Raw genomic sequence first — 22,099 nt, 5'->3', positions numbered from 1 at the left:
TAAACTGTATCTTGAAATTGGTGAAGAGTTGATGAATGTTGGGTTTGCTAGAAACTGGGACCAAACTATCATGTTGAACAAGTTGAAATTGAAGCAGGAGTCGGGAGACCCGGTGAAAAGCGGTGCTGGACGGGGTAATACAGTGGAGGATTATGAACTCTTCGACAGGGTGCTGGGTCATAGAGCAGTAAACCAGCAGACTGGGGCAGAATTCAGCCACAGCAATGCTGGAGTCAGCGGCCGGCCACCTGGCAACACCTCCGTCCCAACGGTTCAACTCCAAACTGGTTCAAACATGAGCTGCTTTGTTAGTTTGCACCTTGACTCCAAGAATTCCAAATGGAACCGGTTCAAGAACCACAACTGTTTTGGTCAAAAAGCTGTTTTCATACTGCTGGTTTGGAGTGTGTCATACATTCTTAAAGTTTTCTTGATAGCATCATAAAGCTCCTCTGTAGAGCCATTTGAGCATGATGCTACAGAGAAACTTCTAAACGTTTTCTTCACAGAACCGTAAAGGGTTTGGCTTTGGTATTAAACAACCAATTTATGACTGCATAGTAAAATACACTTCCTCTGAATGTACTGTACAAACACACAGTCTATAAGGTTTATAGAACACAAAACACAAAAACCAATGGCTGCGTGATCGACAGTGTCTTGGGAACCGTTCACTTTGGGTGAAGCTGCAGACAGCAGGCAGTGTGTTTGCAGACAGGCAAATTGTTTGAAGTTGTGAAATAGTTTGGCGATGAAAATACTGACAGGGTGGTTTCGATTACAGAGAGAGTGGCATGGATACACACAAGTAGCCAGCATGCTGATGGGGGGTGGAGAGGGAAGTGCCGAGGGGAAGAAAGATAGAAAGACAAAGAGAAGAAGGCAGAGATTATATTCTGTGAACTCTGATTTGTTCTCTCACTTCTCCTAATATGAAACATACATGTGCCTGTATGTGTGTGTGTGTGTGTGTGTCTGTGTGTGTGTGTGTGTGTGTGTGTGTGTGTGTGTGTGTGTGTGCGTGTGTGTGTCCTTACATGCTGGATGATGATTTGTAGGTGTGAAAATCCCTAAAATACATAGCTACTACTTATAACACCATTGCTCTGCATGTGTGATTGTGCATGTGTACAAATGCGTGTGTGTGTGTGTGAGAGAGAGAGAGAGAGAGAGAGAGAGAGAGAGAGAGAGAGAGAGAAATTTTCAAATATTTGGTTTTGACAAGTGCAGCTCAAGTTTTATTCTATTTGAAAACTGTTTCCCTAACCTGCCCTACTTGTCCTCCAGACACACACACACACACACACACACACACACACCATCGCTTGAGGTCTATAAAAGTCAATTTGTTGTACTTTATACAGCAGCTACAACATCTGGATCTGGAAAAATTCAACTAAAACACCAAGTGTCATCTGGTATGATTATGTATTAGAATAGATGTATTAGAATAGTTGTATAGATGTATGTTCATGTGTGCAGCTAGCTATATACTTTTATCACTGGAAAGTCCAATATCCAGTAGTTTAGATAATAGCTAGCTAACAAGTCATTAGCTAATAGATGTTTTTCCCAGGAGACATTTTGACATGAACAGCAGTAAGAGTAAACACTGGGCTGGCACTGTATGCTGATCTTCTGGTTCCACAATATCACAATATTTGGATGCCGATTCCATAAATATTGTGATTCTTAATTATTGTGATTCTCACTACAGTGAAATGGCTGCTATGGGGGCCAACATCATCACACATGAATCAAATGTGGCTCATTGAATCCACAAGAGTCTCAGCTTTCCAGTCAAAGCCAATTCATGCAACTTTGAGTCCCCTTGCAGACAACCTAGCATGTCCTGCTTGGTACCAGGGTTCCTTATATAATCTAGTTTCATATGATACTAAGATCTTGACTTTAGTGATAAAAATAGATTTAAAAATCATAAAATAAACAATTGCAATAGCCTACTTAAGTGAATGGATTTTCCCCACCTCTAGTAAACACAGGTGTCACTGGTGACATGAACAAAGGTTCAGTTCTACAAGAGCCAGGCTCCTGGTTCACAGGAAAAGCTCTAAACCTAAATACAGTGGAACTATGATATCATTAATATTTCCTGTCAAAATGGCTGCTGTGAAAAAGGTCTGTTACCTTTTTTCACTGCATGTGGCTGTAATGTGGCAAGGAAAACGTGTTTTCCTCCTTGCTGTGATGTCAACAGACACCATGGGGAAAACCGACTGCATCCATTTAGGCTTCCTTTTTTCATTTGGTATGATACCAAAAATATTGAGCTTTTCTAAATAAATGTTCTTCTCTAGTGGACTAGCTAAAAGTATTTTTCAATTCATTTGCATTGATTTGCATGGATTATTTTCACGTCCGGTGGGTGTGAGTGTTCATATTTGATACACTGTGCACTGTCTCTGTAGAATAGCACAGTTACACATGTTATAGGTTACATTCAGACTAGTCTGTCTCTCTCCCCTAATCTGCACCCCCCTACCCCGTCTGTCTCTCACACACACACATACACATACACACACTCTCACTCTCACAATACTTATTCACTCTCTCTCTCTCTCTCTCTCTCTAACTAGCTCCCCATGTCTTTTCTTGCTTTAGATTTATAGTGGAAGTCTACAGCATATATAAGTGCACATTCCAAATTGAACAGGTCATTATTCTCCAGTAGTGCTACCCAACCCCCACCCACCTCTGTCCAACTACACACACACACACACACACACACACACACACACACACAGAACAGTTGAGGGGCTTCATTTATGTACATGTACTTGGATTTCATCTTCACCCGGATCTTAACATCATTTATCATATTGCTCATGCACCTGATTTATAAAAATGAACAGCACTGGGAAAAGAGCTGAGCAGGCAGAACAGCTTCTTTTCCTTCTATAAATTGCAAGTGTGCCTCAGGAGAGCTGCACACATCAGCTCCATAACAATGCACACAAATTTGCACTACCTTTAGCATGTCGGTGTTTTAACCATAAACTGAAGTGAAGGGGCCTCGGGTGAATGGGGCCTGCACTGGATCTTGGCTTTCTCATACAACTTCCACAATGATGTCACAAAATGAGGTATCGGCCTAGTCTATATTGGGTTGGACCAATATGGGCTTTTGCAGGCCAATATTGATACTGATATTTTTGGACTAAAGTTTCTAATGACAATATTATGTCCAAGTCTGAATTTTTGATAACAATAATGTTGAAGCACTCTCCCTGAATTTTAATAATAATAATAATAATACATTTTATTTGTTATGGCGCCTTTCATGGCACTCAAGGTCGCCTTACAGTAAAAATAAATACAGAATACAGCAACGACAGAAAAAACACAGCATAAAAACATCACAGAAAACACAGCAAGAAAACATCATAGAAAAATACTTAATTAGACATCGTGCCACCCACCCCACAATATAAACTACAACTATTAATTCACACTTGCAGACCCATGTTTGATCACTACCACTGTTGGTCATGTCTTTTACATTATATTAAAAAAAAAAATGGAACAGAACAGTTACAGAGAGTTGGCTATCTTGAGCAGGTGAGTTTTGAGTCTGGATTTGAACAAAGGAAGAGAGTCAATGTTACGGATGTCAGATGGAAGTGAGTTCCAGAGTTGGGGAGCAGAGCGGCTGAAAGCTCTGCTCCCCATAGTGCTGAGACGGGAGGTGGGTACAGAGAGGTGGAGGGAGGAGGAAGACCTGAGGCAGCGAGAAGGGGTGGTGATACGGAGGAGATCAGACAGATAGGGGGGGCGAGGTTGTGGATGGCCTTAAAGGTACACAGAAGGATTTTGAAGTTGATTCTGAATTTGACCGGGAGCCAGTGAAGCTGTTGGAGGACGGGAGTGATGTGATGAAAGGAGGGGGTTCTAGAAATGATACGGGCTGCAGAATTCTGGACCAGTTGAAGCTTATGGAGGGATTTGTGAGGGGCACCAAAGAGGAGTGAGTTGCAATAGTCGATGCGGGAGGTGACGAGGCTGTGAACCAGGATGGCAGTGGAGTGAGGGGTGAGAGATGGGCGGAGACGGTTAATGTTGCGTAGATGGAAATATACAGAGCGGGTTATGTTATTGATGTGAGAGTGGAAGGACAGTGAGCTGTCAAGGATGACACCCAGGCTCTTAACCTGGGGGGAGGGGGACACTGTGGAGCTGTCAATGGTGAGGGAAAAACTGTTGGCTTTGGATAAGGTGGATTTGGTACCGACTAGGAGGAGTTCTGTTTTATCACTGTTGATAAAACAATTGTATTCTCTTCGGATTGAAAAGGCTGGTGAAACAGCATTTAGCTGATCATCAGAAACTAAAACTCTCCACTGAGAGCCAGGATTATTGTAATTAAAAGTTCTAGCTTCAGAAACACTTAGACACTTAAACACTCTTTAACCTCTTTATTTTTATGCTTCCACCTTGTGTTTTGCAACACTACTTTAAAATGCACTGTACATTAGGGAATGGGGCACTTGAGTTTTTTTTATGCCTTCTGATTTATAACGTTTTCCCAATTGCATTATTTCACTTTTATGTCATAACATAAACAACACCTTGCATTCTGAGATCAATACAGGGGTGGCATTTTGGTGATGGACTAGCAGTCAGATTAGAGACAAAAAGTATGCTATAAGTCCCTCTGCTGGGACACTGTACAAGTACAAAGTGACTTGGCATCAAAGGTAAATACATTGGCATGATCTGGCTAGGTAGTTAGATATTTACCTCAGTCAGCTCGGACCATATGGATTTTAAAGACATTAAAGATAGGCTACAATCAAGGAATCAAGGAAGTCTAAAACCAAACCTCTCCTGTTTTTCCTCTTCCATACATGTTGCTGTAACAATATGTGTATGAATCTTTTAAAATAACAGGGTGTTGTTGTAAGTTGTAAGGATTTTAAGGGAAATCTGGCCTCTCAGGTTTGTCAAAATGACAAACAATATTTCCATGAAGTCCTGGCGCACCTTCAAAATGTACATTGCATTCACTTGTCTGTTTGCTGGCTGTACCGAATTCAAATCTTCAGTCCAAATCCGAATTATTACTTGTTTTCATTCAGTCATTATTCATGTTAGACCTGTTAGAGCTGTGTGTGCAACACGGTGCAGAGTCATTTTCTTTAGGCATTTGTCAGCCATCTTTCTACTTTATACTGTGATGGAAAAGTGAAGAAGGATCTTCCCAACAGAGCGCTGTTTTTTGTCTCTGAAATGAATGGTGGAACGTTCAGCTGTGCTAGAGTGGCTCCACCGAGTTATAAAATACCCTGGGGGGCTGACATTATATTAAACTGCCCAGCACAGTTGAAGCCACCGAGTGGATCGGTGGCCATACTGATATTCCCAAATGAAGCAGCGTACACTTGCAACATTTTAATAAACACAGATTTCAATACATCAGGACACCATAGGCATGTGTGTTTACATTCACATTTGCTCGACTGACCTGCCTAGTGTTTTTTAAGAACGATTGCACATGGGCATCCTTCTGTTTTTGCAGGATGTAAGCCAAAAAATGGATCGTGAACCACTTCCTTGTGGGATCCTGACTGTCAGAGAGTGTTATGGAGGTGCAATGGTGCAATAAATCACCGCCAGTGTCCACACACACACACACACACACACACACACACACACACACACACACACAGAGTCAATCAAGTGTGTCTTTAGTGTTTCCTCAAGTAACACCTCCTGTATACACACACAGTGCACAGGAAATAGGCTCTGTAACAATAGACTCCAACACTGTGTGTGTGTGTGTGTGTGTGTGTGTGTGTGTGTGTGTGTGTCTGTGCATGTGTTTGTGTGTGTATGCGTGTGCACACCACACCAAGAGCATGTCTATTGAAACAAGGAAGAGGCTTTTCCTGCACCGTTTAACTACACATGCACATACACACACACACACACACACACACAGACACACACACACACATTTTCACACATTAATTTCATTTAGCTCTGATTCAGGTCAAATGAGGCAAGAGCAGGAAGGAGTTATGGTTTGGATGTGAATGATGACAGTGGATTTGTGGCTATGGATATGGACAGAATCCAAAGTTACCACCATTTACTCACCAAATGTGGGTAAATTTGGGGTATGGTAAATAAATATAAAATAAATAATAAATTGGGGTCACCAGTCAGGTGGCCGGTAAATAATTTGGAATTACAGCATAGGGCTAGCGTTTACATTACTATGTGTTTTATGTGCACCTATTGTGACGTCAGCCAATCAAAGCACCTCACTACTATTAGGGCACTTTCTACACCATGTGTGTCTGTGTTGTGGATGTAAGAAACATGTGTGTTACATGTTATTACAGATGTGGCGACACATTTCCAGTGCTAAGACATCAAAAAAAAAAAAAAAAAAGACATGTTGGAGAGTTGAACAGTCACAGAGGTTGGTGCATTTGCGGGGTCTTCTGAATGAAGCAGGGGCCCTGAGATCCTGGCTAAAACATGAAGCTCAAAAGCACAGCATGTAAATAATGCATGATGCAGTTTTATGGCTGGCAGCACATATTTTTGGCTGGTACATTTTTTTCAGTTTACCTGGCATTTGCAGATGAGCCAAAAAGTTCATTTTGGACCCTGGATATAGGGGTGTGTGTGTGTGTGTGTGTGTGTGTGTGTGTGTGTGTGTGTGTGTGTGTGTGTGTGTGTGTGTGCGTGTGACAGAGTGCTTACTCAGGTAAAGCTCTTCTGATGATGCTGTGAACTTGTTTGTAGACATCCAGTTTGGACAGACAGCTGCACTGGGTGTGGTTGGCAACGCTGATGGTCACCGGCTTGGTGCCTTGGGTGATTGGCACCGTGATCTCAAAGAGCTGCAAAGAGAGAGAGAGAGAGAGAGAGAGAGAGAGAATAAGTATTGTGAGAGTGAGAGTGTGTGTATGTGTGAGACGGACGGGGTGGGACTGTGCAATGATTTTTTGATGATTTTTTTTTTTTTTTTTTTTTTTTTTCATTGCAGCTAACTCTGCTAACTCCAAACCCCTGTTTACACGCACTCAGTCATCTGCTGACCGAGATGCTGGGCAGCCCTCAGAGCCACCAGAGCACACTGGACAGGTGGTCCAGCAATATTTCTATCACTCCAGTTGGACTAATAAATGAAGTAAGCTGCAGTAGATGTGTTTTTTTTTTTTTTCTTATATTTTCATCAGAGATAACGCTGACATAAAATTATTAAGCATTATTCAATGAGCGCGAAGAACAGAATGCTTTTATTCTAAGTACTGTACAGTGTTACTGTGTTGATTATGTCAGTTTCCTTCCTTCCTGCGCTCTATTTTCCTGCATATGGTTTTATCATCTGTTTATTTTTTTTGGTTTTTTATCATCTGGTTATCAGCTATTTATCATCTGTTTATACTGTAAATTTGCACATTGTCCACATCTATGCACATTGTATGCATCGATGCACACTGGTTTTTTGGTTTTTTGCACATTGGGTACTTAGATCTTTAGATCTCGAGTGTCATCTTTTATTCTTTTATTTTTTATTTACTTAATCTTGTACTCTGTGGATACTGCTGAAAACTGTGAATTTCCTTCGGGATGAATAAAGTATCTATCTATCTATCTATCTATCTATCCATGTGTGCCTGGAAAAAGCCAATCAAAAATCAGAGTGAAGTTTATATCACCCAACAACCAGGTTTCTCCACCAGAAATTTCCCTGTGTGAACCAGGTTTCTCTTCAGCCCACAACATGGCAGTTTAGTAACATATTTGCCTGCAGATGTGCTTGAGCCCAGAATAAGTCTATAATCTAATACTGAGGTTCACTGGGAGCTCCACTGTAGAGCGTAGATCTAGTAGATCTAGATCAAGAAGTTATAAATATGACTCAAAGAGTATCATATAAGTAGGCTGTGATCTCTTTTCTGTGTGTTTTTTTTTTTTTTTTTTTTTTTTTTTTTATTGCTGACAGCTGCTGATTTTTCATATGATAACTGAATGTGAAAGTAGATCCAGATCACTGGATCTACTTTCTGGGTCTTCCAGACTTCCATATTGCTTCCACATCATTTGTAGCAGTGCAGTTTTAAAATAACAATAATTATAACAATAATGATATCTTTTGAGGCATGTATGTGGAATCTGACCAAAAGGTCAATTCAAGTTAATGGTTTCCCACAAGCAAACAGTGTAGCATTGAACAATTCTACACTGAGTATGAAACTAGTCAAACTGCATTGTGTCCATCATATTATGGGTGAAACAGATTCAGTTTTTTTCTTAAGGCAAAAAAGCGGTGGGGGGGTTGATAGGTTTTCACATGGCAGTGATAGAGATGCTTACACAAGACTCCTGTACTGGATAAAACAGAGACCCTGAGAGCCACTTCATTCATTCAATGAGGCACTTGAACAGCATGAACAGAAACTAATTAGTCTCAATGACTCCTATTCAAGACTCTTTTAAATAGCTTAAACTCTTTCACTCGCTTTATTTCTCTCTCTCTCTCTCTCTCTCTCTCTCTCTCTCTCTCTCTCTCTCTCTCTCTCTCTCTCTCTCTCTCTCATCGAGATCATTAAAAGTGACCCCAGTCTTTGTGGCCTGGCAGAGCATTCACCATGGTAATGGCCTCTTAAAAACTGCTCTGCACACACACCACACACACACACACACACACACACACACACACACACACACACACACACACACACAGAGAAATACACATGCACATAAACTGTATCGGTTTAACACACCATCCTTCAACCTGAGGAACTGGATTCAAACTCCAGTGTCACCAAGCACCCACCCTGCTGGAGTATCATCGAGCAAGACACAGAATCTATACCCGCTGTTGCAATTCTTCCAGACATACAGGCATATAAGCAAAAAGGTATGTATATACCTTTTTACCCAGTTAGCAGATTTTAGTTAGTTTTAAACAGTTGGTTGTTTCTAGCAACTCTCTTTCCTTGTCTAGATCTTAGAGATCAGCTTGACCATCTCCAGGCTGGAAAGTTCATCTGGACACATTTTTTGTTTCCTTTTATTTGTTGTAATGTTTTGTCTTGGACATCTTTGAAAAGAGGATTGCCAAACAGGAAGCATTACAGCAAAAGGACTATTCCCTATGAAGTATCCTATTTAGATAACATGAAACCTCATTGATCCCTGAGGGGAAACTGAGGAAAAAAGTAATAGCCATACAGCAGGGAAAATAAAGTACAAATCTGAATAGAATATGGCAAATGGGGAGTATTAAATGTAACACAACTGAGAATTACAACACCATAGCATGTTATGTAGAGGTGTTAATATAAAAAGTAAGGAAAGGAAAAACACTACAACATTATGAGGCTATGCAAAAAAAAAAAAAGTGCCACTTGAAAGTGTGCAGAATGAAAGTCATCTCACACTTGCCCTATACACGTAGCAACCAGACAGAAACACTTTAAGAAATTTAAAGCCAGTCACACAGTAAATTATACAGTTTAGTATGACTTCTACTACCTGATATGTGTCAAACCCTCTCAACACCTGCCAAGTGCTTTAAGGCGCTGCCAAAAACAGCATTTTTGGAACCAGGCATCAAACCGAAACTTTCAGGACGACAAAAGCAATCACCATACAGTGTCGTGATGGTTTTACATGCAGATGCCACAGACATTTCCATGTGAAACCACCATGCAAAAGCACTTTTTTAGACAAATGATTTCAGAGAAAAAGAATCTCATTCAAATTTAGATGAAGTGTAAATTATCTAGTCTGCCGCAACTTGCATTACCACCCAAAGTATGTAAATCTCTCAACTCGATCCAGCCAATCCTTTCAGATGACTGCCAAGAACAGCATTTAGGAAAAACTACCAGAGTGAAAGAATGTCTTGTGAAACCTCAAAAAGACCGTGGCTCAGCACCCAAAACCCTTGTTGTTACTGCCAGAAGAAAGCCTCTCAACTTCAACCGCGGCCTTTTACTTATTCATTTATTTTTTAACTCAACTGAAAGATGACGTGTTCCTTTATGTGCTGAAATTTCATGACTCCATGGTCAAAAAACTATTCAAAGACCAATGTACAATGCACCAATCTCCTTTGTTAAAGCCTCACTATCACTCAACACAGTGTATGCTGAAGTTTTAACAGAGTTTTTTACAACTGGAAGATATCAGGATCTCCATCATTTTGCACAGCTGCACAAGCTTGATATCTACTGTGTGTTCAAGTTAGTGGCAACAGCTCAACAGCAACACTTGAAGACCAGACAAGCCCCCACAAGACAACTGTTACCAGAGGCAGAGGTTACACTGCACAACTTTTAAAATCCTAATAGATTATAAAAAGACAGGGCATATAACACTGACTGACTAAATTTTGAAGGTTGTATTTTGACAACTGAAAATTTTGGATCGCGTACGCAAAACGACTGGGATGTCAGACTTGCCACTTAGAACTGAACCAAACTGCTCATGGCAAGCTCACGAGAGAACACAAGCTCTCACGTTACCATGAGGTGCCGGTAAAAACAAACACAGAGAGAAAGATATTTTTCAGCTTTTATAATTTGTAGGGCTGTCCTGAATATCATTTTTTGGGGGTTCAGGAGCTTTAGAGGTAATCTACAGTGGATTTTCGATGCTTCAGCTCAGCCGGGCCTGGCCTGCCTGCAGCTAGTCTAGGAAACTACTGGCCGGACCAAGCTTCAATTTTTGTGCACAGTTATGACTGTATGATGGACAACGTCCTGTGGTTGCGGTGATTCAAAACCTTTGCAAAACATTTGTTTTGCCTACTTCTGACTTTTTACTGTTACCATAGCAAAAACAAGAACTGCAGAATCTGGCAATCTTGTTGTTACTTGGGGCTGTGGACAGTGCCTGCATACAAATCTCAGTGAGTGGAATTTTTTTTTTTTTTTTTTTTTTTTTTTTTTTTTGTGGCACGAATGTCTGTGGAATATGTTTTATCACTCTATGTTGTTCACAATTTGATAGTCTCTTAATATGAAAAGCAAATGACAATATGTAGGTCAGAATGGTAGATATAGAGAATTTTTCATTCAAAGAGATAGGGCTCTGGTCTTGTTGGCCATTTCAAAGATAACAGCTGAGTTCCCCATTTGCTCCTATTTTGTTAGCATGGAGCTCGCTATCACTCAACACAGTGTATGTTAGTTTTAGCGTGGCGCCAACCCCACTTGTTCCCTCAAGAGGGAGCCTTAGTCTCTCTTGTCTCCTGTTTCCACCTCTTACAAACCTCACTTCAGCCTCCTCTCCCCTCTGCCCTCTTTATAGCTATCAATATTTTCTTCTTCATTCCCTTCACCTGTTCTACCTTCCTGTTCCACAATCTGCTGCTTACGCATGTCTGACGCATATACGCCAAAATACATTTGCACATGTAGGCATTAACTCGTACACAAACACGCACACAAGCACACATTCTAGCCACAATAAAGTTCCAGCTCCAGCGGAAATCAGCTCACACGGCTGATCAAACAACAGAGCTGTCAACTCAAACACGCTCTCCCAGTTCATTAAGTTAACACTTGTTGGAAATGAATAAACCAGCTGAAACGAAACAATAAGCTATCTGCCTGAGCTAGTCCATTAACAACAGTAATCTGGAAATGACTAAACCAGATGAAAAAATGGGCTGCTGTAGCAAAGTACATAATATGATCATGCAGCTCATTGTTGTCCAAGGAGCAGGAAAATACATCCGATTTCAAAGCTTTTTAACACAGGGCAGGTGGGGTCCAGGGCTTTAAGAGCAGGCTAATGGGTCACATACTGATGGCAGCAGGCTGTAGGACAGATACCTACAGTGTCTGTACCCAGCACAGCTATAAAGAGATAGTTCACCCATTCTGAAAAATGTGATATTATTTCACTCCCCGCCAGCTGTTCTATAGGACAGTAGTGGTGCTATCTTCCTCTCATTGTTACTGAGTGCTGGATACTGGCTGGATGCTCCAAATGCTAACTTTGGCAACAAAGCCTCCTAAAAATTGTACAACTAAACTTCAATCATAATTATGTTCAGGGAAAATATGACAGGGTTGCCCTCAGATAACATTCTTAAAAATAACTGCCTTAATCCAGGCAAACTGTTATATAAAAAGGTTTTGAGATTGATGATGTGTATTTTTTTTTCAGTAGTATAGCTATTTTCTTGTGTGGTCTAAGCTCTCTGTGCTAGTCCTCAGTCACAGGAGTGGCAGGCGCCAGCTACATTTTAATACTTCAGAGAAAGTAAATATATTCCTCCAATATGCATACATGTATTCAATGAAGAAAACCAGTGATAGCAAACTCAAACAGTCTACTTCTGTCTCTGTGGTGGCTGCTGCTCCTACAGGAAGTGCAGGATTTTTCAAGATGTTGGTAACAGGAAAAACAAAGTTATAAAAAGTAATTTGAACAAAACTATCATCCCTGTGTACTTGGTAGCTGTATGTGCATTTTGGTTTGGGAAACTTTGAGAAACACTTGTGAAGTGATGTTAAATCTTCTTTGAGTGGATTAGGGCAGTGGTATTTATTATTATCTTATTTTAAGACTTCACTGCTGACTGTGAATGCAGCGATGGGTCTGGCACCAAGCAATATCACCGACTCTTTGACCTCATATGGATCACAGCCTCACATCAACAGGCAGATTCCTATAGGCATACAGCATACACTAGAAAAAAGAGGTCCTTTTTCCAAACGATGAATCAAGCTTATATTCTCAATGTCAAATCATTTGCCAAATGGGCTTAGATTCCTCTAATGGCTGCATGCAGCTCCAGTTCTAACGTTGCTTTCATAGGTCATGTCTGTAGCATTGTTCTCATTCTTGGGTGTACTAAGAGTGACTGGTGAGCGTGAGGATGTATATGGCTCTCAGTGTGATGTCTGTGATGCATGAAGATATAAAAAAAGAGTCTTTGCTACACAGTTTCCCTGGCCCTCACTTAGTTTGTGCTCAGCTCCTTATCCAGCTGCAGGAAGACGTCATATCTGCTGCTTTTCTTCTTCATGAATTGTTTATAGAAAACATGTGCGCTGATATCCGCAACATCCAAGATTGTGTAAAACACTGCCACGGGTCAGTGGCAAGCAGTAGCACTCATTCTATAGTAAATTTCCCTTGATCCAAGACAGGAGCACCACACTTGGATCTGCTTCAGTGCTCAGCTGTATGATCAGCCTCTACTGTTGAATGCACTTTGCTGAGGATTCAGGCATTTTTCTCCAGTTTGCATGGCTAAATGGTTGAGAGTTATCACTTCTGCCAGTAAAGCTGGAAGCAGATTAGGTTTTTATCCCTGTCTTTTTGTCATACAAAATGTAACAAACAGATTTGGTTCAAAATTTGCTGGACAGATATCCTGTGGCTCAAGGATCAGTTGATTAGATTTTGGTGGTGATCCAGTTCTGGGATTTCTGCCATTAGATGATTATCTTTTTTATGCTGTGGTCATTTACTGCTAGAAAATTCAAACATCGGGGACTTCCAAGACAGAAGACATACAAACAGGAGCTGGGATGGACGCTGCAGCAAGCTGAAGAACTGTTCAGTGGTACTGGAGGATTGCACTCTACCATGTTGATTCTCTTTTAATTCATTCATTTCATTCATGTATTCCATCACTGTAATAAAGTCGACCACATTAGTTTTCCTAAAAGCAGCAGCACTGTTGTGTTTTGATGACTTGAAATTGGGTTTAGTGAAACTGTCTCCAGGGAAACATTTGCTTTGCACAGCCAATTATTAGTTCTGTGGTTTATGAATGGTGATGACTTTGTGAGCCCAAGAGGCAAATCATAAGGTGGGTCTTTTAACCATTTGAAAATAAAGGGATTTTTATTATATGTTGTGAAATTTTTAGTGCCCCTGTGTGATTTGCAAAATGGTTTGTTGCAATGAAAAATGTGGGGAAATTGTAGGCCAGACATTCAAAATCATCGTCCTTTCAAAGGCATAATGGCAACAAGTCCAGTAAATTCAACCCTGAGCACAAGCACAGATTTATGATTCGGCAGCAAACAGGGCAGCCTCAGAATGGACCCCTGACTGAGAATGAGAGAAACCTGCTGTAAAACTCAGTCAGACCACACAGTAACAGGCTCAATTACAAAGTAGGCCACATGCTAGTAACTCCTCTCCCATTCACTGCAGTTTAAACTTAGAACACAGGGTGTGACACACACACACACACACACACACACAAACAAAACACAAAAATACCAATACATCATTAACTGCTGGTTATGCTGAGATAACCAACTGAGACGTTCTCGCCCTGCTGTGTATACACTTGAGACATTCCCTTTTGTCCTCACTGTGGCAGCAGCCACACATGCACATACATTCGTACACACAAACACACATTCTACATTTAGATTTACATTTTTGGATTTAGCTGACCCCTCTTATCCAGAGCGACTTAAGGCTGGTACACATGATCACCAGCAAAATAGCTTTGTTTTGGCTAAGCCATTGTTTTCTTATGGAGAGAGTGGTGGCAGCGGTACCTCCGGCGTTATGCACTGCTCAGAATTTCCATCAGGTTGCTACACTCAGTGAAATTATTAATTATGTCAAAGCTCCTCCAATCAGATTACAGGTTTTATGTGTAAGTGAACAAAGATGGAGCAGAAACACATGCTGTTTGTGTTCAAGTTTTCACATTTGTACCATAATTAGAGTTGAGAATATGCTTTCCTAGTCTCCTAGTCTACATCAATATACTGTTTTAAACTGATTGCAATATATCAATCTTTATTGAGTATTCCTACCAGCAACATTTATTGAACATCTGTTTATGAGATATTGTTTAAAACCTGCCCAGTTTGAGGAAACTTTTGATAAGTAAAGTAACTGACCATTACATTATTGACTATGCCAATTGTTTTGCTGAGATTAATGCTCACACAAATGTTGCACAATTGTTAAAAGTCTTTTTATATCCCTGCCTTCCTACTTCAGTGGTGCGTCAATAATGATGTATTGACCTGCCTACCTACATAATAACCAGTGGTTAACACAGCATGGAACATTTTTCTTGACTAGGCCTGCTTGCGATGAGGGCTACATTAAAAGTTCCTAGACCACCAACATTATAAGCAATGACCTGAGAACAATCATGTATGAGAGGAGTACCAGAAAAGTAACAAAGGATGATGTACTCTTAGACCAGGGGTTGTAAGACTTCCCATGTCAAGGACCCCCAGATAAATCCATATCAGACAGAAGCTCACCCATATTTCTATGTCAAGAGGTTAGAGGGTGTCCTACGAATCACCAAAAACTACCCTAATGCACCCAAACATATCCCAAAGTACCCCAAACTGCTCAAACAGTTAACCAAAAGTTTAGCCTACAAATGTACCCAAAAGTACCCCAAAATGCTCAGTTGCTCAAATGTACCCCAACGTTCTCAAACAATTACCCAATTATACCCAGGAGTACCCAGAAATGCTCAACCATTACGCAGAAGTACACAGATGTGCCCAGAAGTACTCAAAAGGACCCCACAGTCCTTAAAGAGATACCCAAAAGTACATTTGGGGAAACAGTTTTGGATGATTACTTACGTATTTAATTTCAAATTACTGAATCCATTCTCTAAAATGTATTCTGTGAAGTGTTCCTCACATTAATCAAGGACAGTAAGTTATTCTAAATATTTAAGATTACTTTGAGAATACTATGTTTTTCATAAATGTTTGGGAGGGTGATTTATTAAGTGGCAGAAGAAAGTAAAACAAGATCTCTTAATCTGTGCTTTTGGATTTGTCTTGCATTCATTTCTAGATGATGTGCAGTTCCTGTTTACTGTCACTAGATGTCATTAAAATTTCATGACAGCAGATGAGACCTAACCAGTTCCATCAATGTAAAAATGTCGTTACCTTATGTCAGCTAGCCACACAGTGGTGACTGCATTTGCATTAACAGCTAACCCAGTCTGCCATCTTTGGGTCTTTAGATGGTTGTATCGCTGTAATCATATCAACTATTACAAGTTCCACCCTCTCTCTGTCCTGTGTCAGGTTCAATGTTATTGCACCCAGAGGGTCGCAAGCTTATGTATATCCTATTCAGACCAAAGCTACATGGACAACTTTGGGCCACTGTTTGAACATGTTGGTTACTTCTGGATAACTGAGCACTTTTGGGTAGCTGAGACTTTTGGGTACTTTGGGGAAAATGCAGGTAACAGTTTCAACATTTTTCGGTACTTTTGGGTAACTGGTGGAGCGCTTCAGGGTACTTTTAGGTAACTGGAAACTTTGGGTATTTTTCGGTAACAAACACTTTGGATCATTTTGGATGACTGTTTGAGCAGTTTGGGCTACTTTTAGGTACTTTTGTGTGATTAGTAGGATCCAGGGACAGGTTTGTGACCAGACAATCACCATTTCAGTTCCCAGATTGGGTGGCAAGTACTACTACTCGTTCTACTACTTTGTTCAGTTGTCCTTGATCAAGGAACCGAACCTTCAACTACTCCAGCAAAGTGTTGCTGTAACAGAGAATGGCACTCAGTCAACTTTCAAACAAATAAAGACTAATTAAACACATTTGTAGATCCTTACAGTTTTGCTGAGGTAACCAGTGGAAATATTCCTGCATTGTTTGTCCTCAGAGTGGCAGCATCCCCCACATCTGTAGACGGACACACAGGGTGGCTTATAGAAGACATTGGTCGGAGCCCCGAACTCCCTGCCCACGTCGACACACACTTCCCTGGGCATACATTGAGTCTTCCTCCACTCTGACTCTATGCCTGCATGCAGATAGACAAAGAGAAATAGAAGAATATAAAATGGAGACAGACAGTAGATGCACAAACAAACACACATCCATGGTACTGTACACACACACAAACACATAGCTACACAAACACGTATGGTTGAGAGATACAATATGCTCTCAATCTAACAAAAGCTGAATACAAGACTACTGGCCCTATCTTGTGCCAGAGTCCCTAAACCCGTTATTTGGGGATTTAGCATTGCGCAAGAGGCATTCCCCCGCAAAAGTTGCTATCTTGCGCACCTGCCGTTATCCATAAAACACCTGCGCTACCCGTTATAGTATGCATGGGTGTGTTTTGGGCGTTATGCCAGTTAAACCAATCAGTGTGCCAGGTGCCATTGCCTTTAAGGGCAAGCTGCGCTATCCTAAATCCTAAATCCTAAACCTGTGATGGAGAGAGGGAGGTAGATTTTCTCAGGGGTTCAACTGAGGTTAAAGCAAGATGGCTTTTTATATATATATATATATATATATATATATTATGTATTATATTATAGGCGAGTTAATTCGGGAGGTGGAGCCGCACGTGCACGTCCACATGTGTCCAAGTGGTTGTGTCACAAGGTTGTACTGATTGATTAAAATCCCCGGGTCACACCACACACACACAAGAGGCAGAGGTGGAACTATGTGTAAACTAATTTATTGACAAGGTAGATTGGGCAAATAAAATAGTCCAAGTCCAAGTTAAAACAGTCTTTCCTCTAAACAGTCTTTATGAGTAATATACTATACTGAGTAATATACTCAGTCCAGTACAGTTGTATCTGTAATGCAGTCAAAGATTTTTATTAGAATTTTTTTCATATCTTTTTAATCTCATTTCAATAAATTCAGAGTGGTTATGATCACAGTACTTAAAGTGCTCATCTAGGACACAGACAATCATGAAATTAGACTCATTAAAACGAATCTGATTCTCTAGGCATGGAGAACTGAGTTTTTGATACACAGAATGGTTGTTCTCACACATTTCAACATGTTTTGCATTAAAGAAGAGAAAGTTGCTTCAAGTGTTGAGTGCGACCCTCTTTCCTCACTGTAAATGGAATAGTACCTCACAGAATTTGATTGCAGATCGTGGGACAGGCCCGGTCCTTATTTGTTTAATATGCCTGATACAGCAGTCAAGGCTACACAAGCAACAAGGGCCCTTTCGGTAAAAACAAAAAACTCAAAACTCAGCAGTTTTATCCTTGTTGCTAAGGAATGGCAAAAATCCCACTTTCTGCTCCAGTTACCACACCTTATCTTTAATCCCCAATGAAATTAAACTTATGCCAAGTTGCTCCGTAATAGCCTTGAACAGCAGATGACTTGGCCTTAGATAACATGCATGCTTTTACATGTTATTCATGCTTCCAGAGATAGTTCATCTTCCTGGTCTGCTCTGTCTCTAGATAATATGAAGCTTTTGATGAGTTAGAATGAGACTGTTTTTCATCTGTATTTGAGCATATGGGTCTTGGCTCAAGTTTGACTGATCCTCCTCCTGCTATAATTTTTACTGGTCATCTCTGATCAAAAACCTGTACAACACTCAAGCTGCCAGGATCCCACAAATAATTTCTATAGAACAAGTATTACAAGCAATCTGCTGAATATTTGCCCAACCATATCATTAAAAACAGTGAATCATAATTCCTCTATCTCTACCTCTACGTTTATGAGCACCAAAGGCACTGTCCTGGATGAAACAGAAAGCATTCACGAGTATTTCTGTGAAAGATTTTGTGAGGATGAACTGCTAAGAGAATATCTAGGTTACATTTCATTTTGGGTAATACTTAATAGGCATTAATTAGTTGTTTAGTCGTGTTATTAGTATTTTTTCGTTTGATCCTATTTGTTACACAGAATTGGTGCAAAATATAAACAGTTTTAAACTCTCATAAATGAATAAAAATGGCCAAAAGTCCCTCCAAAATATCACATTAGGACACCACAGAAAAATTCATGCTGTGATTTGGTGTGAAAAACATCTGACATTGGAGATTTCTTTAAGAACTACATATTTTAGCAACTGGATGCTGAGCTTTCTGTTCTGGAAATTGCCCTTATTGTCAGTCTATCTGACAATACAACCAGACATCCTCTGAATGTCCTCTGTCTCTAGTTTGTGGATGTAAAGTTTCATGAGGCTGCGATTATCCTAGAGGTCACTATAGCTCAGTTTATACAGTGATATCAAGTTTGAAAAAATGCTCTGACTACAGTGAAATGGCTGGTATGGGGGCAAACATCATCACACATAAATCAAATGTGGCTCATTGAATCCACAGGAGTCCCAATTGATGCAACTCCAAGACTGTTTAGGTCCCAGAATACAGAATTACACAAGAACACCTACTCTCCTGTGTTAAGACTTAATTAATGATTGTTATTCATGTCAACCTAACCGCAGAAGAGCAGATGTTAATTGTATCCAGTTAACTATAAATAAGTCATTTTTGCAGCCCTTGCAAAACAGTGTCAGGGGTTAGTGGAAGGAGAATGCCAATGCCAATGGCAGGCTTATACCCAGTGTCTATGTGGTGAGTCAGACTAGCCCAGACCATGCATAAGGACTATTAGGTAGGCATGAAAGCAACATCAGGAGCCACAGAAGTACCAGGTACTGAAGAAAGCGCTGAAGCGGATGTGAAGGCCAAAGTGGATCCCAGTGGTGACAGGAGCACTCAGGGCTCTGTTGCCCAAACCGGGGAGAATAACAGCAGATTCCACAAACAGCAACTGGGGTCTCTGTCCAGGAGAATGCAGTGCTATGAATAATTACTGAGCGGAATGTTCACATCTCTGGTAGGGGACTCGAGATTGAGAAATTGAGAAAGATTGACATAACAGACAGTTGAAGTGGTTCGGGGTTCTGGGTCAGCTTAAGTGTCAGCAGAGTTTACATACTGCCATCACTCTTTGGATGGTAAAACTAAATGCTCATTCTCACTGCCACTCCAGTCTCTTCAGTCTAAATGTATAATGCTCTTATGCTTGATATTTTGTCTGTTTAAATTCTCTTGTGGCGAGTTTTTTTTTTTTTTTTTTTTTTTTTTGTGTTACATGTATGGAGTCTGGATTTAACTTGCCTCTTTCTCCTCTTTCATTCTATATTGTTTAAATGAACACCAGCCAAATGTTTGACTTACACAGCCACATTTCCTAGGACATGTCTAGTGCATTTAGAACAGTTTGCACATCTCACAGAGCCACAGGGTCTTTGTCCTTTTGAGAACAACACAAGAATAATAAGAGCATCTCACAGTGCATTGCAAATGGCCAGAGTCTGGCCATTTACAGCAGCAGACAACTGGTTTTCCCTCTGGGTCATTGGCTGTGTTTTGCATTTTTGCTGCAATGATGTGGTTCAAAATGAAATCATCATTCACAGCACCAGGATGTTAATCTTGTGAAGGTTGTGACTTGTAGTCTGTGGTGACATCTAAAATATTCTGAGGCATAGCTGTCCTAGTTTCCTACACTAGCTGAATCCACTCAGTCTGGCCACTTCACCAGCAATCAACCAACAGGTATCTGTTTACCAAGTAAATTACATTAGCTCATTGTATAGAACATCACATACTGTGTACAAGCAATCTCCAGAAATAATCAACAAAGTCTATTGTGTATAAAAACAAAGACAAAGAAAACTAAAATTACACATCAAAATCTTCAGTCATCCCATCTGGAAATAAAGTCCTGAAAATAAAAATCCAGAAGGCCTCAGAGCATTTTCTAAAATAATTTCCATCACCTCATCTAGGTCCAAGAGATGCTTTTTCAATACCTAAGAAAGACAAGTCACGAATGGTTGTGGTTGGGCTTTTTAAAATCCTTGGTATGGGGTTCTTGGCATCCTCTCTGCACAGAGATGCTCTCTTGAATTAGGCGCTCTGTGGCACCAGTACAGGCTTTACTGCACGGACAGGTAATCAGGTAAATGACATATTCTGCAGTCAGGTGCTGCTTAACATTTTCTTTTTTTGGTCAGGGAACGCTGAAATAACGGTTGGTAACATAAACTCATCCACCCCTTCACCTGCTTCACAGACATCTTGTGGCGTTAGAAGGCAGTTCTAATTTCAGTCAAAATGACATTCAGATGTTAGAGCAGCCCGCTTTGAATATGCTGTAAATATTGCCTTTCATCCTGAATTAGATGACTTAATCTAGATGATGGGGTTTTCCCCATTCCCCAGCCTGTAAGACATTCATATTCTTGCAAGCGCCTCTGTGTGAACAGGACACTAGCCTCATACAAGACAAGTCTCTCAGAATCAAGCTCTCAAATTTGTACTGTTTGTCATGAATAAAAAAGAACCTCTGCTGTTTTTCAATCATCTGAATTCTGTAACGTGAATCATCCCTGAAAGCTATCTCATTTATGAAATAGACAAAATATATGCCTAATCTTTCTGACATGGAAACATTAGCCACTGTTTTTTGTACATTGGTGACACAAGTTAACTGGATATGTTTGCTGACAATCTGACATAAGGCCAGGATACTGGAGCAACAGTTCAAACCTGTCATCATGTAGGTTTAGTCAGAGTTAGCTGGATTATCACCAGGTCTTTTGAAGGTTACCCCGTCCATGAACTCATTTCTAGACATGGCTGGTCCTTTCCCAAGAGAGGTGCCGATAGATCAGGACACTCTATGGTGTACACAAGCTTGTGTGCATTGAGAGATCGCCAAGGAATTTTGTCCAGAAGTGATTATTTATAGTTTACCAGTTAGCCTATATGTTATTTCCCACATCCTGTTTGGGCCACTGCCACAGGCTCTGAGAATGGAAGTAAAAGAAGTATAAATAGGCTGTGGGCTAATTAGAGGAAAGGAAAATCAGGACCTGGTATTTAAAATAATTTCCACAATGAAAGCAGTTAAAGACTTGTATAGGTTACTGCAATGATGGAATATCGGCTTATAGATGCAATTATAAATAGTCTCCTAATGCATTTAATTCATCTGTATTTTCTATCATGACTGTTTTCTCATTTTGAGGCTTTGGCAATGTTTGATTAGATATTTAAGATGTTTTTATAGGAGATATATTGCCCATAGCCTTCAGTTAATGAAGCTGACTCAGTCGCAGTAAAAAAAATAGCAGGGCAGCTCTCTCTTTGAACTATTGTGCCAGCTAATGCCAGCTAAGAGTATGGTTGATGACCATGGTTTAAACTCTTGTTCTCTATATATCAAAACCAGAATGCAGAGTGATATAAGGTGACAGCATCTGGATTTGACACATGGTATCAAGGAATGGTGTTGACTGATTTGCAGGGAC

At 40.4% G+C, this 22,099-nt stretch overlaps 1 protein-coding gene across 1 annotated transcript in view; it reads right to left on the bottom strand.

Annotated features, from left to right (window-relative positions):
- vegfc (vascular endothelial growth factor c) overlaps positions 1-22,099 on the bottom strand; it is an 85,594-nt gene that overhangs the window by 21,005 nt on the left and 42,490 nt on the right. Inside the window, exons 3-4 of the mRNA XM_030057983.1 lie at positions 16,593-16,783; positions 6,733-6,872 (exon numbers count right to left, since the gene is read on the bottom strand). Coding sequence (XP_029913843.1) covers positions 6,733-6,872; positions 16,593-16,783 — 331 coding nt within the window. The remainder of the gene's footprint in view (positions 1-6,732; positions 6,873-16,592; positions 16,784-22,099) is intronic.

Source organism: Myripristis murdjan, chromosome 1 (assembly GCF_902150065.1).
Source record: "Myripristis murdjan chromosome 1, fMyrMur1.1, whole genome shotgun sequence".
NCBI lineage: Eukaryota > Metazoa > Chordata > Actinopteri > Holocentriformes > Holocentridae > Myripristis > Myripristis murdjan.
Note: the sequence above shows the minus strand (reverse complement) of the source record. Positions and strands in the feature narration are given on the sequence as shown.